General features: G+C 32.3%; 1 protein-coding gene across 6 annotated transcripts in view; it reads right to left on the bottom strand.

Moving 5' to 3' along the window:
* The window catches only part of METTL25 (methyltransferase like 25), a 122,280-nt gene that overhangs the window by 24,973 nt on the left and 76,114 nt on the right, over nt 1–21,193 (bottom strand). For 2 of the 6 annotated variants that reach the window (XM_077953212.1, XM_077953213.1), the window contains exons 6-10: nt 19,436–19,530; nt 15,442–15,471; nt 11,399–11,472; nt 5,306–5,400; nt 3,463–3,580 (exon numbers count right to left, since the gene is read on the bottom strand). In XM_077953212.1, the coding sequence (XP_077809338.1) occupies nt 3,463–3,580; nt 5,306–5,400; nt 11,399–11,472; nt 15,442–15,471; nt 19,436–19,530 (412 nt within the window). Of the gene's footprint in view, nt 1–3,462; nt 3,581–5,305; nt 5,401–11,398; nt 11,473–15,441; nt 15,472–19,435; nt 19,531–21,193 lie in introns of those variants that run through there. The other 4 variants (XM_015152359.3, XM_015152358.3, XR_013400684.1 and 1 more) reach the window with 3 other exon arrangements.

Below are 21,193 nucleotides of genomic sequence, written 5' to 3'. Positions count from 1 at the left end.
TACACAGAAAAAAAAAAAAAAGGCCACCTCAACAATTAGAGGTTTGAAAATGAGAAATCAGCAAGAAAACTAAAAACAGAACAAGAGAAAAACGTGAGTATATTGTGAGTCTTTCCCTAGCATATGAGAGAAAGAAGTGTTTCAATAAAGAGTGGAAAATTGGGTGCAATACTAACAGCAGGCACTGAGAATGGATCATGCAATTTAACAACATAGGGTCATTCATGTTCCAGAAAAGGGTGATTTGCTGGAGTGATGGAAATAAAATCTTACTGAAATATGTTTAAGGGAAATGGGAAAGAAATTGTCAGTACTTTCAAGGAATTTTGCTGTAAAGGAAAGAACCAACATAGGACAGTGTGGTTAGAGGGGAAAATTGGGTACAAAGAGGATTTTTAGCATTTGTGCTCTTAACCACTATGATACACCATTTCATTTACTAAAACTGAAAACTGGTCATCAAAGAGCTCAGAAGGCAGTAGAGGAGTAGAAATACAATTAATTGTATTATTCAGGTTCAGTAAGAACAGTGAATCACAGCTTAAGTATTATAGGAGAACAGAAAAAGAAGAAAAGGAGAAAAGAAAGCTATCACAGACATATCTTCTGAACTGGATTTAAAAAAACAAAAACAAAAACAGAATTTCACCTTCCAGAGGTCCTGGAATGAAAGGATGGCAGAAATAGGGGGGAGAATATTCCAGGTAGAGAGAACAACTCCAAGAAAACCTACAAAATGTAAAAATAATAGCATGGGAAATGATGAATAATCTGGCGTGCCAGGACAGTGTGCATGGACAACTGCTCATGGTGCACAGGAAGAATGTGATGATGGATTAGGCTGGAATGAAAATTAATAACAGATTTGAAATGGCCTTGAATGCCACCATAATAGTTTAGGTTTGGGCATAAAGAATTATTAGCAAAGATTTGAAAGTTAGAAAAGTGGCATGACTATTTGGGAAAGATAAATGATGAGAAGTTAAGAACAGATTAAAAAGGGCCCCTCTGTCAGAATAAAGCATGGTCAGCATGCTAAAAAGGGATCAGTATACTTTCTTTTAATAAAAGTGAATGAACTGGATCTAATTAAAATTCTACTCAAGTGAATCCAACAACACCCACATGCTTCTCCAAAAATGCAATTGTAAGAACATGGTTTACTTGTAACACTTTCCAAGGAAGCAACATTTTTGTGGGAGATTTTAGAGAAAGGTGAAGCAGAGGTATACTAAATAAATGAAAACAAACACATGCAGGACAGATTGTACCAAAATTCAGTTTCTCCATAATCACAAAATATTTAAGAAATTATTGTAACATTATTATTATTTTGTGCCTTTTGTATGCTAATACATATTGAAAGACTTAAAAGATCAACAACATAAAATTTTGCTGTAAATAGCTATCATTTAAGGGAGCTCCAAAAAATCTTCAAGTTATTTTTCAGTTTAAAAGATACCTTCTAATTTCAGCTGAACCACACATTATAGATTAAATTACTATGTTTAATTTTGTGAGATAGTTTTTAAGATCTGAGTTTTCACTTTCCTATTTGATTATAGCAAAATCACAATTAAAATTAAATTAAGTAACATAATTATAGGTAGCAAAATACTATACATTTTTTTGTATAGCTGTATACATTTCTTATTATGCAAGAGAATAATAAAGTGAAAAAAGTGTAAAAATTGGATTTTCCCTGTTTTCTTTCCAAGTGTTTTAAAAGAGATTTTTAATCCCTGAAAATCCTTCCTTGGCATTTTATTACCCTTAGAAAGTTTCTATTATAGATAAGAACTAATTATAAATAAATTTTCTATAAATTATTGAGTTTTAGCATAAATGGGCTAAATCACAATTATAAATAATAAAGTTAAAATGTTATCTTTAAATCCCTGAAAAATGTTTACTTCTAACCTTAGGCTATATAAACAATTATACTTAAAGAACTTTCAGGATAATGTTTCAATTACTCTAAAACAGTATTATTACTGGAAGATGATTTATTTTAGCTAGCAAGAAAAATAAACAAAATGCGGAAGTAATTAAGTGACCTTATTTTCTGTCTTTATTACTATTGCTGACCAGTAATTCCAATTAAGTTAACCTTGATTTACAATGCTAATACAAAGAGCCTTGCAAATCAACTCATATTAAAAATATCTCAAAGGGAATTTACCATTAAAAGTAAGAATGGGATGGTGAAAACCTTTCTGGACTATGAATTTGGTCCTGATCCTGGTTCTTTCAGGCTATATGACTTTAGACAAGCTTTTAACCACTTATTTTAATTTTTCTTATTATAATGAGGTGCCTATACTAGATACTGGGAGTATAATATGTGGCTCAAGTGACTGTGGGGTATAGCCTGATAAAAGATTAATATTTTAGTGATACTAAACAAAAGCAATAAGTATTTACAAAATATCTGTAAGGCATAAAGAATATAAATAAAACAAACTCTTGCACCCAACACCAAACTTGAGAAATACATTACTAGAATTAAATACCTTGATTTCTATATGTACTTCTCCTCTTCCCTACCTTATCACTCTGCCTAATAATCCACTGTTCCCCTCAACTCCCACAGGAAACTATGATAATGAATCTTGTGTTTACCATACTTATGTTGTTTTTGCTTGTTTACCACATATTTATACTCCTAAATTATTCAGTTTTGCTCTTTTATGAATTATGTAAGTGGAACCATTTTACAGGAGTTTTTCTGAGATGTCAGTTAAAATTATATTCACAAGATTCAATCATATTGATGAATCTAGTTGTAATTCATACATTTTCATTGTGACATACAAAATACTTCTATATACATGAATATAAAACAATTTATCCATTCTTCTATTAATGAGCTTTTTCTTTCTGGATTCTTGCTCTTATAAATATTGCTGCTATTGATCATTCTTGTAAAACTTTCCAGAAGCAGACATATAAGATTTTGTCTAATATATATACTTAGGTGTAAAACTGCTGAGACATGTATATATATTTTCCATTTTATTAGATAATGCTAACTGGTTTTCATTTCATTGATCTTCCATGGTTTTTTTCAGTCTCGATTTTATTTATTTATGCTCTGATCTTTACTATTTCTTTCTTTAGAATTTTGGATTTGGTTTTTGCTTTTCTAGTTCCTTGAGGTATACTATTAAGTCATTTATTTCAAGTTTTTCTACTTTTTTGATGTAGGTGTTTATTGCTATATACTCTGCTCTTAATATTTCTTTTGCTGAATCCTAAACAGTCTGGTATGTTGTCTTCATTTTCATTTGTTTCAAGAAATTTTAAGGTCAGCATGGTGGCTCATGCCTGTAATCCCAGCACTTTGGGAGGCCAAGGCAGGCAGATCACCTGAGGTCAGGAGTTCGAGACCAGCCTGGCCAACATAGTGAAACCCCATCTCTACTAAAAATACAAATATTAGCTGGGCGTGGTGGCGTACACCTGTAATCCCAGTTACCAGGGAGGCTGAGGCAGGAGAATAGCTTGAACCCGGGAAGCGGAGGTTGCAGTGAGTTGAGACTGTGCCATTGCACTCCAGCCTGGGCGACAGAGGCAGACTCTGTTTCAAAAAGAAAAACAAAAATTAAAATTTCCTTTTTAATTTCTTAATTGACCCACTGGTCATTCAGGGTCATGTTGTTTAATTTCCATGTATTTGTACAGTTTCCAAAGATTCTCATTATTGATTTCTGGGTTTATTCTACTGCAGTCAGAAATGTACTTCATATGATTTCTACTTTTTTGAATTGGTTGAGACTTGTTTTGTGGCTAACATATGATCCTGGGTAATGATCCATGTGCTGATGAAAAGAATATATATGCTGCAGCAATCGGATGAAATGGCCTGTAAATGTCAGTTAGGTCCAGTTGTTCTACAGTGTAGTTTAACACAAAGTTTCTTTGTTATATTTCTGTCTGGTTAATCGGTACATTACTAAAATTGGGGTGTTCAAGTCCCCCATTATTACTGTATTGCAATCTATCTCTCCCTTTAGATCTATTAATATTTGCTTTATATACTTTCATGCTCTGGTGCTGAGTGCATATATATTTACAATTGTTATATCCTGCTGAACTTATCTGATTATCATTATATAATGACCCCCTTTGTTTCTTTTGGCTTGAAGTCTATTTTATGTGATGCAAGCACAGTTGACCCTTAAACAACACAGGGATTATGGGTGCCAACACCCTGTGCAGCAAAAAATTTGCATGTAACTGTTGACTACTCCAAAACTTAACTACTACTAGCCTACTTTTGACTGGAAGCTTTACCGATATCATAGTCAATTAAAACATATTTGTATTTTACAGGAAGTTCAAGTTTTTTGCACAAGCTGTTATAGCTGCAGCAAAGGTGTCAGGAATTTCTTTTTCACTTTTTACAGTAGTCCTTATGCTGGATTCATTTATCTTGAAATGGTGGGCAACCACAGCTGCAGACCTCAATCTATGGTACATATCAAGCAATTCAACTTTTTCTTGTAATGTCCTGACTTTTCTCTGCATATTGGGAGCACTTCCAGGATCACTAGTGGCACTTAATATGGATATCATGGTGGTGTTATTCAAGGTTTATGATACTGCCCTTAAGACAATGAAAAATAGACAAGAACTGTGAGAGATCACTTTTTACTGTGATACACAATCCATTGGAGAAACAAACTGATCACACAGAGATTTGCAACACACAGTGTTTTAAACGAATACTCGCAACACTTGAGCTCACTACAATGCCAATAAGAGGTGGCTACAAAATTATTACACTATATACTGTAGCTAATTTCATGTGGCTATGATTTAATATTTCATATTTACATTAGTTTACATTTCTCTTGACTGTGAATAGTGCCACATATGGTCTGTGTTTGTGTGCATAAGTTTTTATATACATTCTGACTTTTATAATAGATTTGTATATATTGTATGGTAGTAAACGATAAACAATATGCATATATTTTGTTCATTCAAGATAGACCTCATTTTCTTTATTTTTTGATATTTTTAGGCTACTTGGTTTGTGTACAAGTTTATTCAATTGTCACAAGTCTCAAATATATTTTCCAATATACTTATTAAAAAAATACTGCATATAAGTAGACCTGCACTTGGGTTTTGCTTTTCTAATTCCTGGAGGTATACTATTAGGTCATTTATCTCAAGTTTTTCTACTTTTCTTGATGTAGGTGTTATATACTTTGCTCTTAATATTTCTTTTGCTGAATTCTATAGAATATTGGTATATTCAAATTTGTGTTGTTCAAGGGTAACTGTATAGAAATACCTGTTCTTCTTTGGTTTCCATTTGAATGGAGTATCTTTCTTCCATCTCTGTACTTTTGGTCTATGTGTGTTGTATTTACTGGTGCAGTGAGCTTCCTGTAGGTAGCATATAAAAATAATTGGGTCTTGTTTTTTTGATCCATTTAGCTACTCTATATCTTTTAATAATTTTGTCCATTTACTTTCAATGCTATTGATAGGTAAGGAACTACTACTGCCATTTTGTTACTATAAAAAAGTTAAAAAAAACCTCTACACTTTAACTCCATCACCCCCACATTTTGACTTTTTGATGTCTGTTTACTTCCTTATGCCTATCTCTTAATAAAGAGATTAATAATCATAACAAATGTTATGATTATTTTTGATATATTTTTGTCTTTATACCAGGGATATGAACTGCATGCATACCACATTTACAGTATTGAGTCTTCTGAATTTTTTTCTGTGTACTTACTTTTACCAATGAGTTTTATACCTTCAGCTGATTTTCTTGTTGCATGTTAATATCCTTTTCTTTCAGATTGAAGAACTCCCTTTAGCATGTCTTGTAAGACACCTCTGGTGGTAATAAATTTCTTCAGCTTCTGTTTATCTGGGAAAATATCTCCCTTCATATTTGAAAGATAGCTTTGCTGGCCACCATATTATCGGCTGACAGTTTCTTTGGCACTTTGAATGTCCTCCCACTTCCTCCTGGCCTGAATTTTCCACTGAGAAGTCTGTTGTCAGATGAATTAGAGCTGCTTTTTTCCCTTGCTGCTTTTTTTATCCTTCCTCTTTTACTTTTGAGGTTTTGATTATTATATGTGTCAGAGTAGTCTTATTTGGGTTGAGTTCAAAAGTCTTTAACCTTCCTACATTGAAGTATTTGTATCATTTTCTGAGTATAAAAAGTTTTCTGTATTATTTCCTTGAATAAGCTCCCTATCCTTTGCACTTTTTCAACTCCGTTTTGAAGGCTGCTATAGTCTGAATATTTGGCCCTTCCAAACCTCATGTTGAAATTTGATCCCCAATGTTGGAGGTGGGGTCTAATGGGAAAAGTTTAGGTCATAGGGGCAGATCTTTCATGAATAAGTTATTGCCCTCCCGGGTTGGGGGATAGTGAGTGAGTTCTTGCTCTATTAGATTCCACAAGACCTGGTTGTTAAAAAGAGCCTTGGCACCTTGCCTCTCTTTTGCTTCTTCTCTTGCCATGCGGTTTCTGCACATGCTGTCTACACTTTGCCTTCTGTCATGAATGAAAGCAGCTGAGGCCCTCTCCATAAGCCAAGGAGATGTTGGGACCATTCTTCTTGTATAGTCTGCACAACTGTGAGCCAAATAAACCTCTTCTCTTTATAAATTACTCAGCCTTAGTTATTCCTTTATAGCCGCATAGAAATGGACTAATGCCATGACTTAAATTTACTCTTTTGAGGTTATTTTCTAGGCATATTTCATTCTTTTCTTTCTCTCTCTCTCTTTTTTTGTCTCCTCTAACAGTGTATTTTCTAATAGGCTCTGTAGGCTGTAGGATAGTCTCTTTCAGCACTTTGAAGATATCACTGACTTCTGGCTTCCATTGTTTATGCTGAGAATTCAACTGGTAGACTAATTTAGTTCCTTTGGGGGTATTCTGCTTCCCTCCTTCACTCCTCTCACCTCTGGCTGGTTTAAGAATTGTCCCTTTGTCTTTATTTTCAGCAATTTTACTCTTATGTGTCTAGAACTTGTTTTCTTTTTACTTCACCATAAGATTTGTGTACTTCCCAAATCTTAAGATTGATATATTTTTGTCAGGATTGAAAAATTCTTACTATTGCTATTGCCCCATTCACTGTCTCATCTTCTTCTCAGACTGCAGTTAACATGTACGTGAAACCTATTCCCTGTATTCCGCATAGCTCTTAGTCTTTGTTTTCTATTCTCTAGCTTTTTTTTTTTTTTGATGCCTCATTGTAGATATTTTGTTCTGACCTGCTTTCAGTTCATTCATTATTTCTTTAGCTGTGTCTAAAGTTCTGTTAAGACTATCCATAGATTTCTTGATTTTAGTCATTTTACTGTTCAGTTCTAGAATTTTCATTTAGATTTTTTGAAGGTTTTGGTTCTCTTAAAATAAAATAAATAAAATGCACATTTTATTTCAATGTGCATATTGAGCATAGCTCTTTAAATTAAACTTTTAATTTTAAGATAATTATAAAATCACATGCATTTTTAGGAAAGAATAAGGATTGGTGTACTCTTCATCTGGATTTCCACAATGTCTCATGACGGTAATATTCAGGATACTGATGTGGATGCAGCCAAGATACAGAACACTTCCATCACCACAAGGATCACTCATGTTGCTGTTTTACAGCCATATACACTTCCTGCCTACTCCACCCTCAATTCCTACCTCAGCAACCACTAATATCTTGCCATTCTATACTTTTGTCATTTCAAGAATGTATATAAATAGAATCACACAGTGTATAACCTTTTGGGATTGGCTTCTATTCATTCAGTATAATTCTCTGGAGATTCACTCAGGTTGTTGTGTGTATCCACAATACTTTTGTTTTATTGCTTAGTATTTCATGGTATGGATTATTACAGTTTGCTTAAATACTCACTCACTGAAAGACATCTGGGTAGTTTTCAGTTTGGGTGACCAGGAATAAAGTTGCTATAAATATTTCTGTACAGGTTTTTGTGTAAAGGTAAGTCAGCTTCTATTGATTATTAAAGGTCTTTGTTATTGTTGGGACTTCCATATTCCCATGTGATCTCCACTGACACCATGATAGGGGTTACCTTGTTACTGCTGAGTGATGATGAAAGTCCTGACTCTCTACTAGGCCTTCCTTGATACCAGCCACCCCAGTGGGGAAAATGAGGGGTGTCATATTATGGCTGGGTGGGTAGGAAGTACAGGCCTCTCACATGGTCTCTATGACATTGTGGTAGTGGTATTGTGTTAATTGTTGGATAAAAGTCCTAGTTTCCTACTCAGCCTTATCTAATACCACTCCACAAAGGGGTTATAAGGGACTTTCATTACAGCCTGGCGAGGATGGAAGTGTAGGCTCTTTACTTGGCCTTTGTTGGCATAGGTGAGAGTAGAGTCACAGGTATTTCTGTTTTGTTTTGTTTTTTTTTTTTGCTACAGTATGGCAGTTATGCATAAAAGTTTTTCTAGGCCTGCCCGCTTCCTGGTCTTTCAGTTTTCATCTGAAATTTCTTTTTTTTCTGTGCCTACGGTGGTTCTGGATTACCACCTTTTTCAACTCCAATCCTGGGCTGTATGAAACAAAAAGAAAACCCGGGGGACTCATACTGTGTTGTTCCTTCAGTCCAGAAACCGTAGCCAGTCTGCTCTATTCTCTTTACCTTTTGTCTTTTTGTATTCATTTTATATATAATGTTCAGGGGATTTAGTTGTACTTAGCAGGAAAAATAGAGAAAAGTATATCTATTCAATATTTCCAGAGTTGAACTCTCTCAAGTATAATTATTTTAAGTCTTTCTCTGGCTTTCCTAAAGGTATATTTCTGTTGACTGTAGTTTATCTTGGATTTCGGTCATGTTGTCTTGTTTCATCACATACCTGGTTATTTTGGATTGGTTTTATAAGGTACTCTATATATATATATGACATTAGTGATCATTTGAGGCTTAGATTTACATCATTTTGTCCAGAGGCAATTTATTTCCTGTACGCAGCTAGCAGAAGCAATTTGAAATACTTTAATCATAGCTTGAGATAATTCAAAATGGGGCTTTAGTCATCTCAGGACTGTTCTAGTTCACTCTTATTCTTACAGTATGAATCTTTAGGGACCTAACTCAAAGTATGAGTGGTTTACTTAGCTTGCTCCTGAGTCCTCACCAGACCATGAACTCTAACTTTTGTTTCACTAGAACTATCTTTCTGTTGAAAGCTGTGCTCACCCTCTCTGCTGATGGGTGGACAGTTGTCTATTCCAGAACTGACAGATGCAGTCATAAAAGTGCAGCCATAAAAGCTGGGCTTACTTCTCTTGAAATCCCATTTCCTCTTTGATTTTTGTCCTATAATTCTTAACTACTTCAATAGGTCTCTGATGTTCTCAAATCAATTAAAAACAAATTTAAACACACACACACATGCATGTGCACACACATCTCCAGCATTGTTTTGTTTCCTCAGAAGTAAGTTATTCCTAATTATTTAGTCTATCATTGAAAGCAGGCTTCAATCATTCTGTTTGGTTTTCACATAAGCCATCCTGACTAGAATATAAATTGCTCCTGTGTGGAAACCATTACCTATGCATCCAGAATTCTCAGGACCTAACATGTTGTCTGACACACAATAAATAATTGCTGGATTAAAAAAAAAAAGAACATGTACAAATCTTGATAACTAATTATGTGGTCTGATGATAAAAGTAGAATCAAATATCATTTCTAGACTCTAATGTTTGATAATGGTCATGCCATTTCCAGAAATAACACCTGTTTGATAGAAGTCAAGAGAAAGAAGAAAAGAATAGAATTGGTGGGAAGAGAACATTGGTATTGGATGTAGCTGACCGATGTATTTGTGAGGTACTTAACTGACGTTATTCTGATGAAAATGAGAAAGTGGATGTGGACTTCTGAAAAAGAGGTGGAAGCTAGTTACATATTTCCAGAGTCATTTGTAGTAAGAATCCTAAGAGAAAAAGGAAATATAAAGAGACAGGAGTTGCACATATAACATTAAAGAATGGCTAGATATACCTAGGGGATGGAATAATAATTAAGAAACTGTAAAGAAAATAGATGAGTGTTCAGAGTAGAAAAATGAAACCCAGAGAATATAGGATAATGGAAGATAATGAGGAAGAGATTTTAGAGAAAAAACAATTACCGACTTGGTCAAATGTGACTGAAGGGTCAATGGGGCTCAGGAATTGAAAGTCTTCTAATAAATACGAGCTATCTTCTGAGTATTAAAGGAAAGCAGGAATGTAAAGCGTTGGAAAGTGTTGTTTTTAAATGAGAAGAAAGGTTTAGAAAGGAACAGAAACAAATTTAAGAAGTCATAAAGGAAATAATAAACACATGAACAGATCTGAGGTCTTTAAAGAAGGCAGGTAGTAAATATTTGAGTTGACACGAATTTGCACAATTTTATCGCTTTTTTTCCAACAAGGTTAGCATCTTGGGGTAAATATAAGAGAAGGAACTAGTTTTCAGGAGTACATGAAAAACTCAGTTTTAGACATTTTGTTGACATGGAGAGAGAGAATGGAGACTGAGATACAGATCTGGGAGTTATCTACATAGAAATGACAGTTGAAAACAGTCTGTGTAGGTACTTGTATGTAGCAACTTCTATCAGTAAAAAGTTGATATTTTTTCTTACAGAGAAATAATAGCTAATCTAAAAATCCCTTTTACATCTTTTAATAAATATGAATTGACTTTTGAGAAGCTGAAAATTGCCTTATTTTAATTTGTAGAATAATCCCGTTATACCAAATAACTATCAGAATCCTAAAATTGTAATTAGCAAGACAACATTCATAAAACCTGCCAGACTTACAAATGTATGCTTGAATACAACAGTTGTTGAACCAATATTATGAAAAAAATTCTCCCACCCTTCCCTTCTCTGTAAAAAGAGTGCATTATTTAGGGGCAACAGGAACAAAACAAAACATATGCAGTGCTAGTATTCTACTGGCAGAGACCTGAAGGGCTATAATAGTTGCTTATGATCAATATCTGTTCTGATTAGAGTTAAGCGTTTATGCTGTACCGGATGTGAAACATTCTAAATATAACTCTTGTTCATATAATATCATCACTGAACTACTTAACATTTTAATACTTCAAAAATTCTAAAATACATTTTACATAGACTATTTTATCATTACAACAAGCTTTCAGGACAAGAAGAAATCATTAGAGCCTCCACTTTAATGATAATTAACCTAAGATACAGTTGTTGTATACTTGTTACTGATATTATGCCCAAATTCAAAGTTGCTTCTACTAATAACAGTGACCCTGCATAAATTCACCTGAAGACTAAAAGTCACTTTACTTACAATATAACATAGTTATTCTTATTAAAATAAAATCCTCATACCATTTGGTGATGCCATAACAATCTTTAATAATATCCTGAAGAACAGCACGATAGAAGAGTGATTCAGTAGGCAGCTGAAAAAAATGTAGACATATATAAGCACAAGAAACAAAAAAACAGAAATAAAATAAATACTAGAATGTTGGAACCAAAGTGAATGTCAGAAACCTTTGTTGCTAAACACAGAGGATGACTTTATAATTTGTCCATTACAAGTGAAAGTGTTACCCTGAGGCTAATTCTCATTGTGAAAGTAATTCTGAGGAAAAAAAAAAAAAAGAAATCATAAAAGAAACAGTAGTGAATAAGAAAGAAAAGTTACAATCAATGAACAATAAGCTAATGTCCAAATGAAGTCCTTATCAGTTAAAAATGAGAAATACTTTCAAGACCAACCAAGTCAGCTCTAGAGCATTTAAGAGTCAGGAAGGATATATGTGAAAAGGAAGAGAATGTAGATTTGTCTTAATGGAGGTGGAATAAAGATAATAACAGCTAACAAAGAAAGATACTACCCTAAGTAGAGAAATATAAAGATATGTCTGACGTCTGAAAGACAATATTGGTTACTACAGAGTTGAAAAGTAGAGCCTTAGAAAGAACATAGGATAAGAGATTGCACTCTTGGCAATGCTTCACTTCTTGCAGAAAGAGATATGGGAGATGTCCCAAAGGTTCAAAGGTTTTTGAATGGAAAGAGGCAGTAGCTGAAGAGAAGGGCTCCAATGAAGTATGATAGTTTCAAAAGAGCAGAAAGTAAAACATTACTATTTATAAAAGAGCATTTCACTGCAGCAACAGAATTACTTGAACTAAGACACTACAAAAGTCACCAAAACGCTATGCACATCCCCACAGATCTTGATATAGATAGTACAGGAACATCAAACACAAAATAATGTCAGCAACAACAACCCAGCTTGCATGCAGTTATTATTTTTTAAAAAAATGAGTAAGAATAGCAGGACGTCAACAATACTGAATGCTTTTAAGAAGTCAAATAAGGTAAAACTGAAAACTGTCCAATGACTGGTAAAGTTTTAAAGATAAAATTCAGTGAACTGCATATATCCATGGAGCCACCCTTTTGTAACTTTTATTATCCTGTGGAGTCTAAAACTGTTATTTTCACATGTTTGCAACTAGAACAAATATGTTTGAATTCAGATGGAGTTTATAGCAAAATAAATTTTTCACGCTCAGGCAGAAAACCTACTTTACTGCCCCTCTCCCTCATCTAACATTAACTTCCCATACTGTGCTGCTGAGAGTACAAAAACTAAAAGTTGGGAGCTGAGGGTCAATCATTTTTCTTACATCTTCCCCTGATGGCATTGCCCTCCGAAGTCACTAGAGAAAAATCACACTTGTAGACTCTTAGAGCATTGTGAAAGAATACGGGTTCTACTACTGGAAAGTAGGAATAGTGGGGATAGTGTTACAAATATCACAGTCCCCAAATAACTACTAAAATAATTCACTGAAGGTAGACTCATATACATGTTTGAGTATCCACACTAAAATTTGTAACTTTTCAAAGGCAAAATTCTTCTATAAAATCTCTTTCCAAATTTGTCACAAATGCCTTCACTTGAGAAGAAAACTATTGATTTCAAAACTTAACTTTCCTCAAAAATTATACCAAAATATTTCATTTAGAATTTCTTAATCTCTGGATATATTTTCCATTTTAGATTTTCTCATCTTGAGTAACTATTTTCTACAACACCAAAATCTCTATTTTGTCATTTGTCCCCCACTTCCTTAAAAATCCTTTCATTTATCTCACAAAAATGCTGAAGTACATTTTCATATATTAATCCCTATTCTTATAACATTTTATTGAAATTCAAAGTCACTTCGGCAAATCTAGTATTGCATGAATTGAAATATTAGTACTATAAATGGCTTACAAAGTTCTTAACTTTTTGTTTGACTGGCTATAATAGGTAAGTTTAATTTTATATGAAACTCTTAAAATAGTTAAAATCTCTTCTTCCTCATGCCTTTGAACAAATTACATTAAATGGTATCAAGGTAACTTTGAAATAAATATGTATTTATATTGTTATTAAAATCATTGTAAAATACGACACAAAAGAACATGAAGTTCATTTTAAACAAGAACATAAATAATGGAATGCACAGAAAAATACAGCAGAACAGAATAAGTCATCATTCTCAAGTTACTCTGAGTAAGAGCTTTACAGCTGTTTCCTAAGAGAAAGAGAAGAGGTTATAAAATGCCTTCAAATGTGCATTCCTGAAATAACTAAGTTGGACTATCTATCCTGGTAAATACAGATGGGTAAGGGGAAAGGGAATCAATATCTCCTGAACAGTCTGTGCCTGACTATTCCAAGAATAAACTGGATGTGGCTCAGAGTTTACTTTATTTCTCTTAAGTGATACATTAACTTAACATTTTAATGTATTTTTAAAATTGAAGGGAACACAAAGTGTATACCCTTAAAGCATGTGTATCAGACATGCATTTTACAGGTCTAGTGGAAAGAGCACTAAGTTGGAAGTCTGGACTCTGCAATTAATTAAGGGAACTAGAACAAGCTATTAAACTTTTGCTATATATCATCTTCATGTAGGTTTAGGATAAACCAACTGATAAGATTGAGTGTAAGAATGAGCAAATACTTGTAAAATTAAAAAACACCACACGAATGCATTGGAGTATTAGGATAAAAGCTCTTTTTCCCCGGACCCCTAGAAAACCGTTAAGTTGATATGTAGTATAGTAGTTAAGAGCTTGAATTCCAGACTCAGAGATTCAAGTCTCTCAGTCTTTGTTACCTTACAGTCTCTTCATGTGTATCATAGGATAACAAGAGTACATACTATATAGTACTATGTACTTATTATCTCAATTGATGAGAAGATCTTTAAATAGTACTTTGGTAAGCTCTGTGTCAAAATTAGCTATTATTTTCATGATCATCATTATTAATTATCTATAACAGCAACAACAGTTGAAATTTATTGAGCACTTACTATGTGCTAGACATTGTTTTAAGCATTGTACATTTTTCATTCATTTCATCCTAACGACCCTATAGGAAGGTATTACTATTACTCCTATTTCTTCCCTATTTTACAGAAAAAGAAATTAAGCTACAGAGAAATTATGACATGTGTTCAGGCTCATTAACTAGTAAGTGGTAAAGACATGATGCAAACCAGCAGTTTGTAACTAAAGTCCCACTCACTTAAAGTTCCCACACTCAAATGATATGCTCTAATACCAATGCCTTCAAAAGAATCAGATTTTATCAATTTTAAGATAGGCACAGTGAATATATTAAAAATATAATTACATACAAAATGCTTAACAATGTTCCTGGCCCAGAGTAATCACTCAGTAAATGATACTTGTTATTAAAAATTATTTTTAATTATTATTTTTAACAATTCAAATTGACACATTAATGTTCCTTGAACAAAAGCAAAATAAAGATTTGTAAACTTTAGGTTAAATTTTAAAAATTTATGAAAGGGTCCAAAAACTCTTTAAAAAATCCTGAATACAAGGTAAAGAATAAGACAATTACATGGATATTTGGGGGATTATATTTAACTTCTATTTCTAAGTGCAAACTCATTTGGCTACTGCAACTAATGGCTAATCAAGTCAGTAAAGAAAAAATTTATCAAACAATCAACTGAAGTATGTGTTTTGGACTACAGTTAAAACAATGTACTGAATAATATAGGTTATCTTTGCTTGAACTAAGCACAAAAAAGCCCAATTTTCAACAATAGCATTCTTCAGAAATATTTATAGACTGTTTAGCATAATACCAAGAAATTAGTATAAGAGCATAATGCAGAAATTTTCCTAAAAGCTTGAAAGTTCTGAAAAGTTCATTTTGCTTTTAAAGTAAACTTACAGAAAATGCACAAATTTGAATATGCATCTGGGACAAGATATTTATTAAATTCCATTAGGTTTTAAGTTCATCAGCAGGTCAAGTATGAAGAGTGCTTGAGAGAAAAACTGTCCTGTTCATCAGTGAAACACTCTTACTTACCCCTTGGCCAGCTGCAACCCGCTCCAATGCCTTAAAGGGGGGGGGAAAAAAACAAGACAGATTGCTGATATATTGAGTCTTATCTTATAAGATTTATAAACACACTGTGTAAGAGTTTGTAAAACTGACATTTAGAAAGATTAATTATGTGATAATATTTAAGTTTATGCACTTAACAGTATTAATATCATTAAAGAATGTTAACTAGTATGCTTGTGTAATTTAGAGCTAATTTATAATCGATGTGTGTCATATACACAAACACATATCCTTGAATGTCAATTCTAATTATATACAGTCCTTGAATTTCAGAAGGAATTAGAAAACAGGAAAGAAATGAAATGACATAGTCTTGGCTCATTTTTAGTGTAGCTAAAACAATCAAATAAATCCGACGCTATTATTATGCACATATACAGACAAAGATACATATTTTAACATATTTTCTCATAATTTTAATAAACATATGATTTCATCTTTTAGTGAACAAAAAAATCCAGATTATAATTAAAAACTTATTTTGGAAAACTATATGTAGTTTTGGTCTGTATGATCTACAAATTCAAATCAAATTCACATATGATCAAGTGCCAGGTAGAAGAGAAAGTAACACATATTTTTACAATTTTATATATACTGGTTTTTACATTTATATTTATTTAAAGTCCAAAACACTTTTTACAAAATATTTCCCAACATTTGTAATAAATACTCATAATCCAAAATATATGAAAGATTTGTCATAATTTAAATATGGAATAGAGTCTTCTGAAACTGAGTTTTTAGATATATTTCCAAATATATATAATTTTTAAACTATATTTTATTTTTAAAATTTAAAATTTTATTTAAAAAATTTAAATTAGGAAACATTTCAAACACAGAAAAGTAATAAATGTGTAAGAGATGTGCATGTACTTGCTACTCAAATTTAAAATACCCATATTTGCCTCAGGTCTTTTTATTTTCATAAATGAAACTGTTTACATATAGCTAATCATACACTTTTAAAATGAAAAGATAATTTACAATTATATTTTTATAAGTATAAGAGCAATTTTTGTAGATACACAAGATCACTGACAAGATAAGTAACTTTTCTCAAGTTGCTTAGCTAGCTAGCAAAAAACAGAGCAAGAACTAAAAACTTGCTATTAGAATCCTGGTTTATCATGCTCTCACACCACGTGGAGTTAGTGGGAAAAAGAGTTCATTGCATGAAAACTGGCTTCACAGAAATGGTTTGAAGAAAAAAAATGTAATTTTCCCATTTACTTGAATGATACTTTCACTGAACATCTACAGCCAAGTAGAATGTTATGAATACAGAAGACAGCTATTCTATAATTTTCATATTCTGTTAAACAGCAACAGGTCCAGATGAGTTTTCATTTATGGTACTCCTTGTGCTAATTTCAGATTAGATTTTTATTATAAATTTTCCTAAAGGCCAAACTGAATTAAAAAAAAAAAAGAGTATTTAAAAAGAGGCGATTTGGTATATGATAAAAATATCGGATATGCCAGGACTCCTTTTGTTATGTGTTGCCGATGAGCTTAATTTAGAAATAGAAATAATAAATTGTGATTACATAATAAAAGATAATCAGGTAGGTGGTTAAAAAGTGTTTTGCAAACATTAATACTATTCTTGAACAACGAACAAAGAGGATGAAGAAAACATACCAACCAGTCATTTCATACTAGTCTGGAATAATTTAGAAGTTTTATCAGGCTTAACGTACGTTAATGAGATTGCTCTAATTTAATTAATATTTTGTGTCTGGTTGGTATTCTTAACTGTTTATCTGAAATCATTTCCCAGAAAAGTATCTATTCTTTTTTTTTTAAAGAAGACCACTTAAGCTTTGAATATTTGTCAAAAATGTCAGTTATGGAGTAAAAGGCAATAAAATAAGATATATTAAAAGAATTGTTCCTTAGATTTTCCAACATTACTTTGGAATCAAAAAAATAAGTCAAGGTGGACATGGGTTGGGATGGAGCTAAGGAGAACGGCATTCCATGGGCAGCTGACATTGGTCACAGCAAGGTAAGGCCAGCATGGTCTGCTAATTCTATATTTATAGAATTTATTTTCCAAAGTCTTCGTTTTGGTTCTCTGAATGTTTATTTTGATAGAAATAATTCTTTTTTTTATGGATACAACATATTCTTTTGTCTTTCTAAGGGATATTACATAGTTCTTTTCTTTTAGATAATCTACATTTCTTCCCAGTTGCTTTTTCTTTAAATATCTCCATTTTTTTGGTTAGTCTTCCTTTAGATATGTATTGACTCTTGTCTTTCTGTTAATAATGAAAATGAGGATAATATAAATCTGATTAAAACTGTTTTGCTTATGAGTGAGGACTATTAGTTGTGGTTCTCACCACAGAGGGATAGATCTACCTTGTTACATTGTGAAATCCCTGATGCCAATATCTTGAGGTCTTTTCTCTGAGGCTAGGTTCACTTAAAAAAGACTATTTCAATTTCTTGCGTCAAGGGTATAACACTGGCTATGAGCATTCTGATACTTAAGTTATCCCAAGAAGAACCTGTCATTCTAACAAGATCTTGAACAAGTACCATTTACTAAAGAGTGAGAGAACAAGACAAATTTCCAGAAAAGTAGTTTAAGTGGGGCTACCAAAGGAAGTTATTATGTTAGCATAAATACATTTCTAAGATAATTCTAGTATATATAACTTAGAACACTGGCACACTATTTCTTATGTTGCTATGTAATAGGCATAGAAATAATGGTCCCTGAAAGAATTAGTTTACCTTGCGGTTGGACATTAAACGTATTATCTAATCAACTGTATTTTACTTTATTTTACTTTGTTAAATTTTTTATTGCATAAATTTAAAGTGTACAACATGATGTTTATATATACATATGAATAGTTCCCAACTTTCAACTTTGCAATAGTGCAAAAGTGATATGCATTCAGTAGATACTATACTTTGACTACTCACACAACCATTCAATTTTTCACTTTCCATATAGTTTTCAATAAATTGCATGAGATTTAACACTTTATTATAATTCAATTTTACTATAATTCAACACTTTACTATAAAACAGGCTTTGTGTTAGATGAATTTGCCCAACTGTAGGTTAATGTTTAAGTGTTCTGACCACATTTAAAGTAGGCTAAGTTAAGCTATGATATTTGGTAACTTAGGTGTATTAAGTGCATTTTTGTCTGTAATTTCAACATATGAAGGGTTTATTGGGACATAACCCCATCATAAGCTGAGCAGCATCTATATCTAGTGAAATGATTATAATAGGTAAGCAATTTATTAATAACATATCCACCATCTCACATAATTACCTTTTGTGTGTGTGTGCAGTAAGAGCACCTAAAATCTATTCTCAGAAGATTTCCAGTATATAATACCATATTAACTATAGTCCTTATGTTGCACTTCAGATCTCTAAATTTATTAATTCTACATAACTGCAGCATTTTAATTTTCTGATAACACAAAAATCACTTACGTTATTTAACTCATTTCTTTGTAAACTGACATAGTACCATGAACTGAGAACATTACGGGCTAGAGCGTTCTAGGTCTGAGGGCACTAGTCAAATGCAGCACAATAAATGTTTTATTTAATTAGATAATTACTTCATATCTCAATTAGCATAATATTTTTCCCATTCTATAAAAATTTAGGAAACCAAATGATCTACTAGAAAGAAACACAAACCACAGAGCTTTGGATAAAGTATTGAACACTTTACATTATATTTTATATAATAATTAAAATAATTATATATAATTTTGTCATGACACTGCATGTAGAGTGGATATTGTTTAAAGGGAAAATCATTTTTTTCTTATACTTTCCAATGCACAAAAGCATTAATGAGGATGTTCTGCAAAATTTGGCACTGAGTCCATGATACTAGCCAAAAACAATAAATTCTACAACATCTGGATAAAGCTGTTACTCCAGGAAAAAATATAACCATACCAAACATGCTGACATTCTGGCATTACGACCACAGCACCATCTCTCTTCCTTTAAATAGTGGCACATTGGAAATCCCCACTTTTCCTGAGTACGTTCTGCAGATGGGGGAAAAATACGGATTATTTAAATAAAATTCTTCCTTTTTCAGTTAAAATAAATAATCTACTGAGAAAGCAAATCAGTCATCGAGAAAGTAAAAACAGTAGTTTAACATGGAAATGGTGATGTTTAACAGTTCATTCCAGTTTGTTAATTGAAAGCATACTAATGTTATGAAAGTGGTATTTGCTCAACACAGCTGCTTTGTGTTTAAGTTCCAAGTCTGGTACCAACCAATTTGCCAAAACAATTTCTCTAAGATTTAGCAATTTAAAATGCAAATACTCTTGATATTCATTATAACTATAGGAGGTAAGTAATGAGATATTGAAAATTTATTGCTGACCTGACTTTTTAAAAGTGACTTATTAAATATGACATTTGGCAATTTATTATAGAATAATATAAAGTCATTCCTAACAATGTTGAAGCATCAGATTTTTTTTTTAAGCCACTACGTTCCCCCTTCAGAAAAAGAACAGCTCTACAGGCTCTTATTTCTTCCTTATATTAAGAGACTGTAATATTTTCAACTCTGACCCAATTTAGCTCAAATGCACCTATGTTTTACAACAAAAACAAAAATCAATGTTCATTACTTAATCACATATCTACTGCTCAACTTAATAGAGTTACACATGTAACTTGGTGATGTTAAAATTTCTGATGTAGAACTGTTAGTTCCACAGGGTTTTTGGAAAGGAAAAGAAAGCAATTTATATTTTAAATTAAGACTTGGAAAATTTTATTAAAAACAAAACCAGTGATAATTAAAAGCAAGTTGAGATAAACATAAATATTAATTTCTATTATATTATAAAAAGTAAAATAAAATAAAAACAAAAAGGTGCTTTATAAGAAAATGCAGTTGGGATAGATTCCAGTAAGTAAACTTCTGTACCGTGAGGGACCAGATGACTTTTGATTGAAAGAGAACAAGTTTAAATTTTACAATCACAGCCTATGAAAGATGTTACAATCATAGCCTATCCAGATGTTCAGGTATTAAATTAAAATTTATAATAGACCCTACTGATAATCAGATGGAAGATATGGACCATCCCCCCAGGAATACAAATTATAATACAAATAAACAACTCAATAGCAAAACAACTAATCCAATTAAAATGTAGCCAAAGGATCTGAATAGACATTTCTAAAAAGTTGGCATACAAATGGCCAACAGCTATATGAAAAAATGCTGAACATCACTAATCATCAGGTAAATGCAAATCATGTAGCCATATGAAAAACAACATGGAGGTTTCTCAAAAAATCAAAAACAGAACTACCATACATACAATCCAGAAATCCCATTACTGGATATTTATCCAAAGGAAAATTATCAATATCTCAAAAGGATATCTACAACCTCATCTTTATTGCAGCACTATTCACAGCAGCAAAGATATGAAATCATTCTAAGTATCCATCAACAGATGAATAGATACAGATAAGGAAAATGTGGTGTATATATATACAATAGAGTATTATTTGGTCAAAAAAAAAAACCCTGCATTTGCAGAAATATGGGTAGAAATGGAAGTCACTGTGTTAAGTGAAATAAGCGAGGCACAGAAAGGCAAATATCACACATTGTCACTCATATGTGAGAGCTAAAAATATTATCTCATGCAGATAGGGAGTAGAATGACAGTT

Source organism: Macaca mulatta, chromosome 11, assembly GCF_049350105.2.
Source record: "Macaca mulatta isolate MMU2019108-1 chromosome 11, T2T-MMU8v2.0, whole genome shotgun sequence".
Taxonomy (NCBI): Eukaryota; Metazoa; Chordata; class Mammalia; order Primates; family Cercopithecidae; genus Macaca; species Macaca mulatta.
The sequence above is the reverse complement of the archived record's forward strand: the minus strand, read 5'-3'. Positions and strand labels throughout refer to the sequence as shown.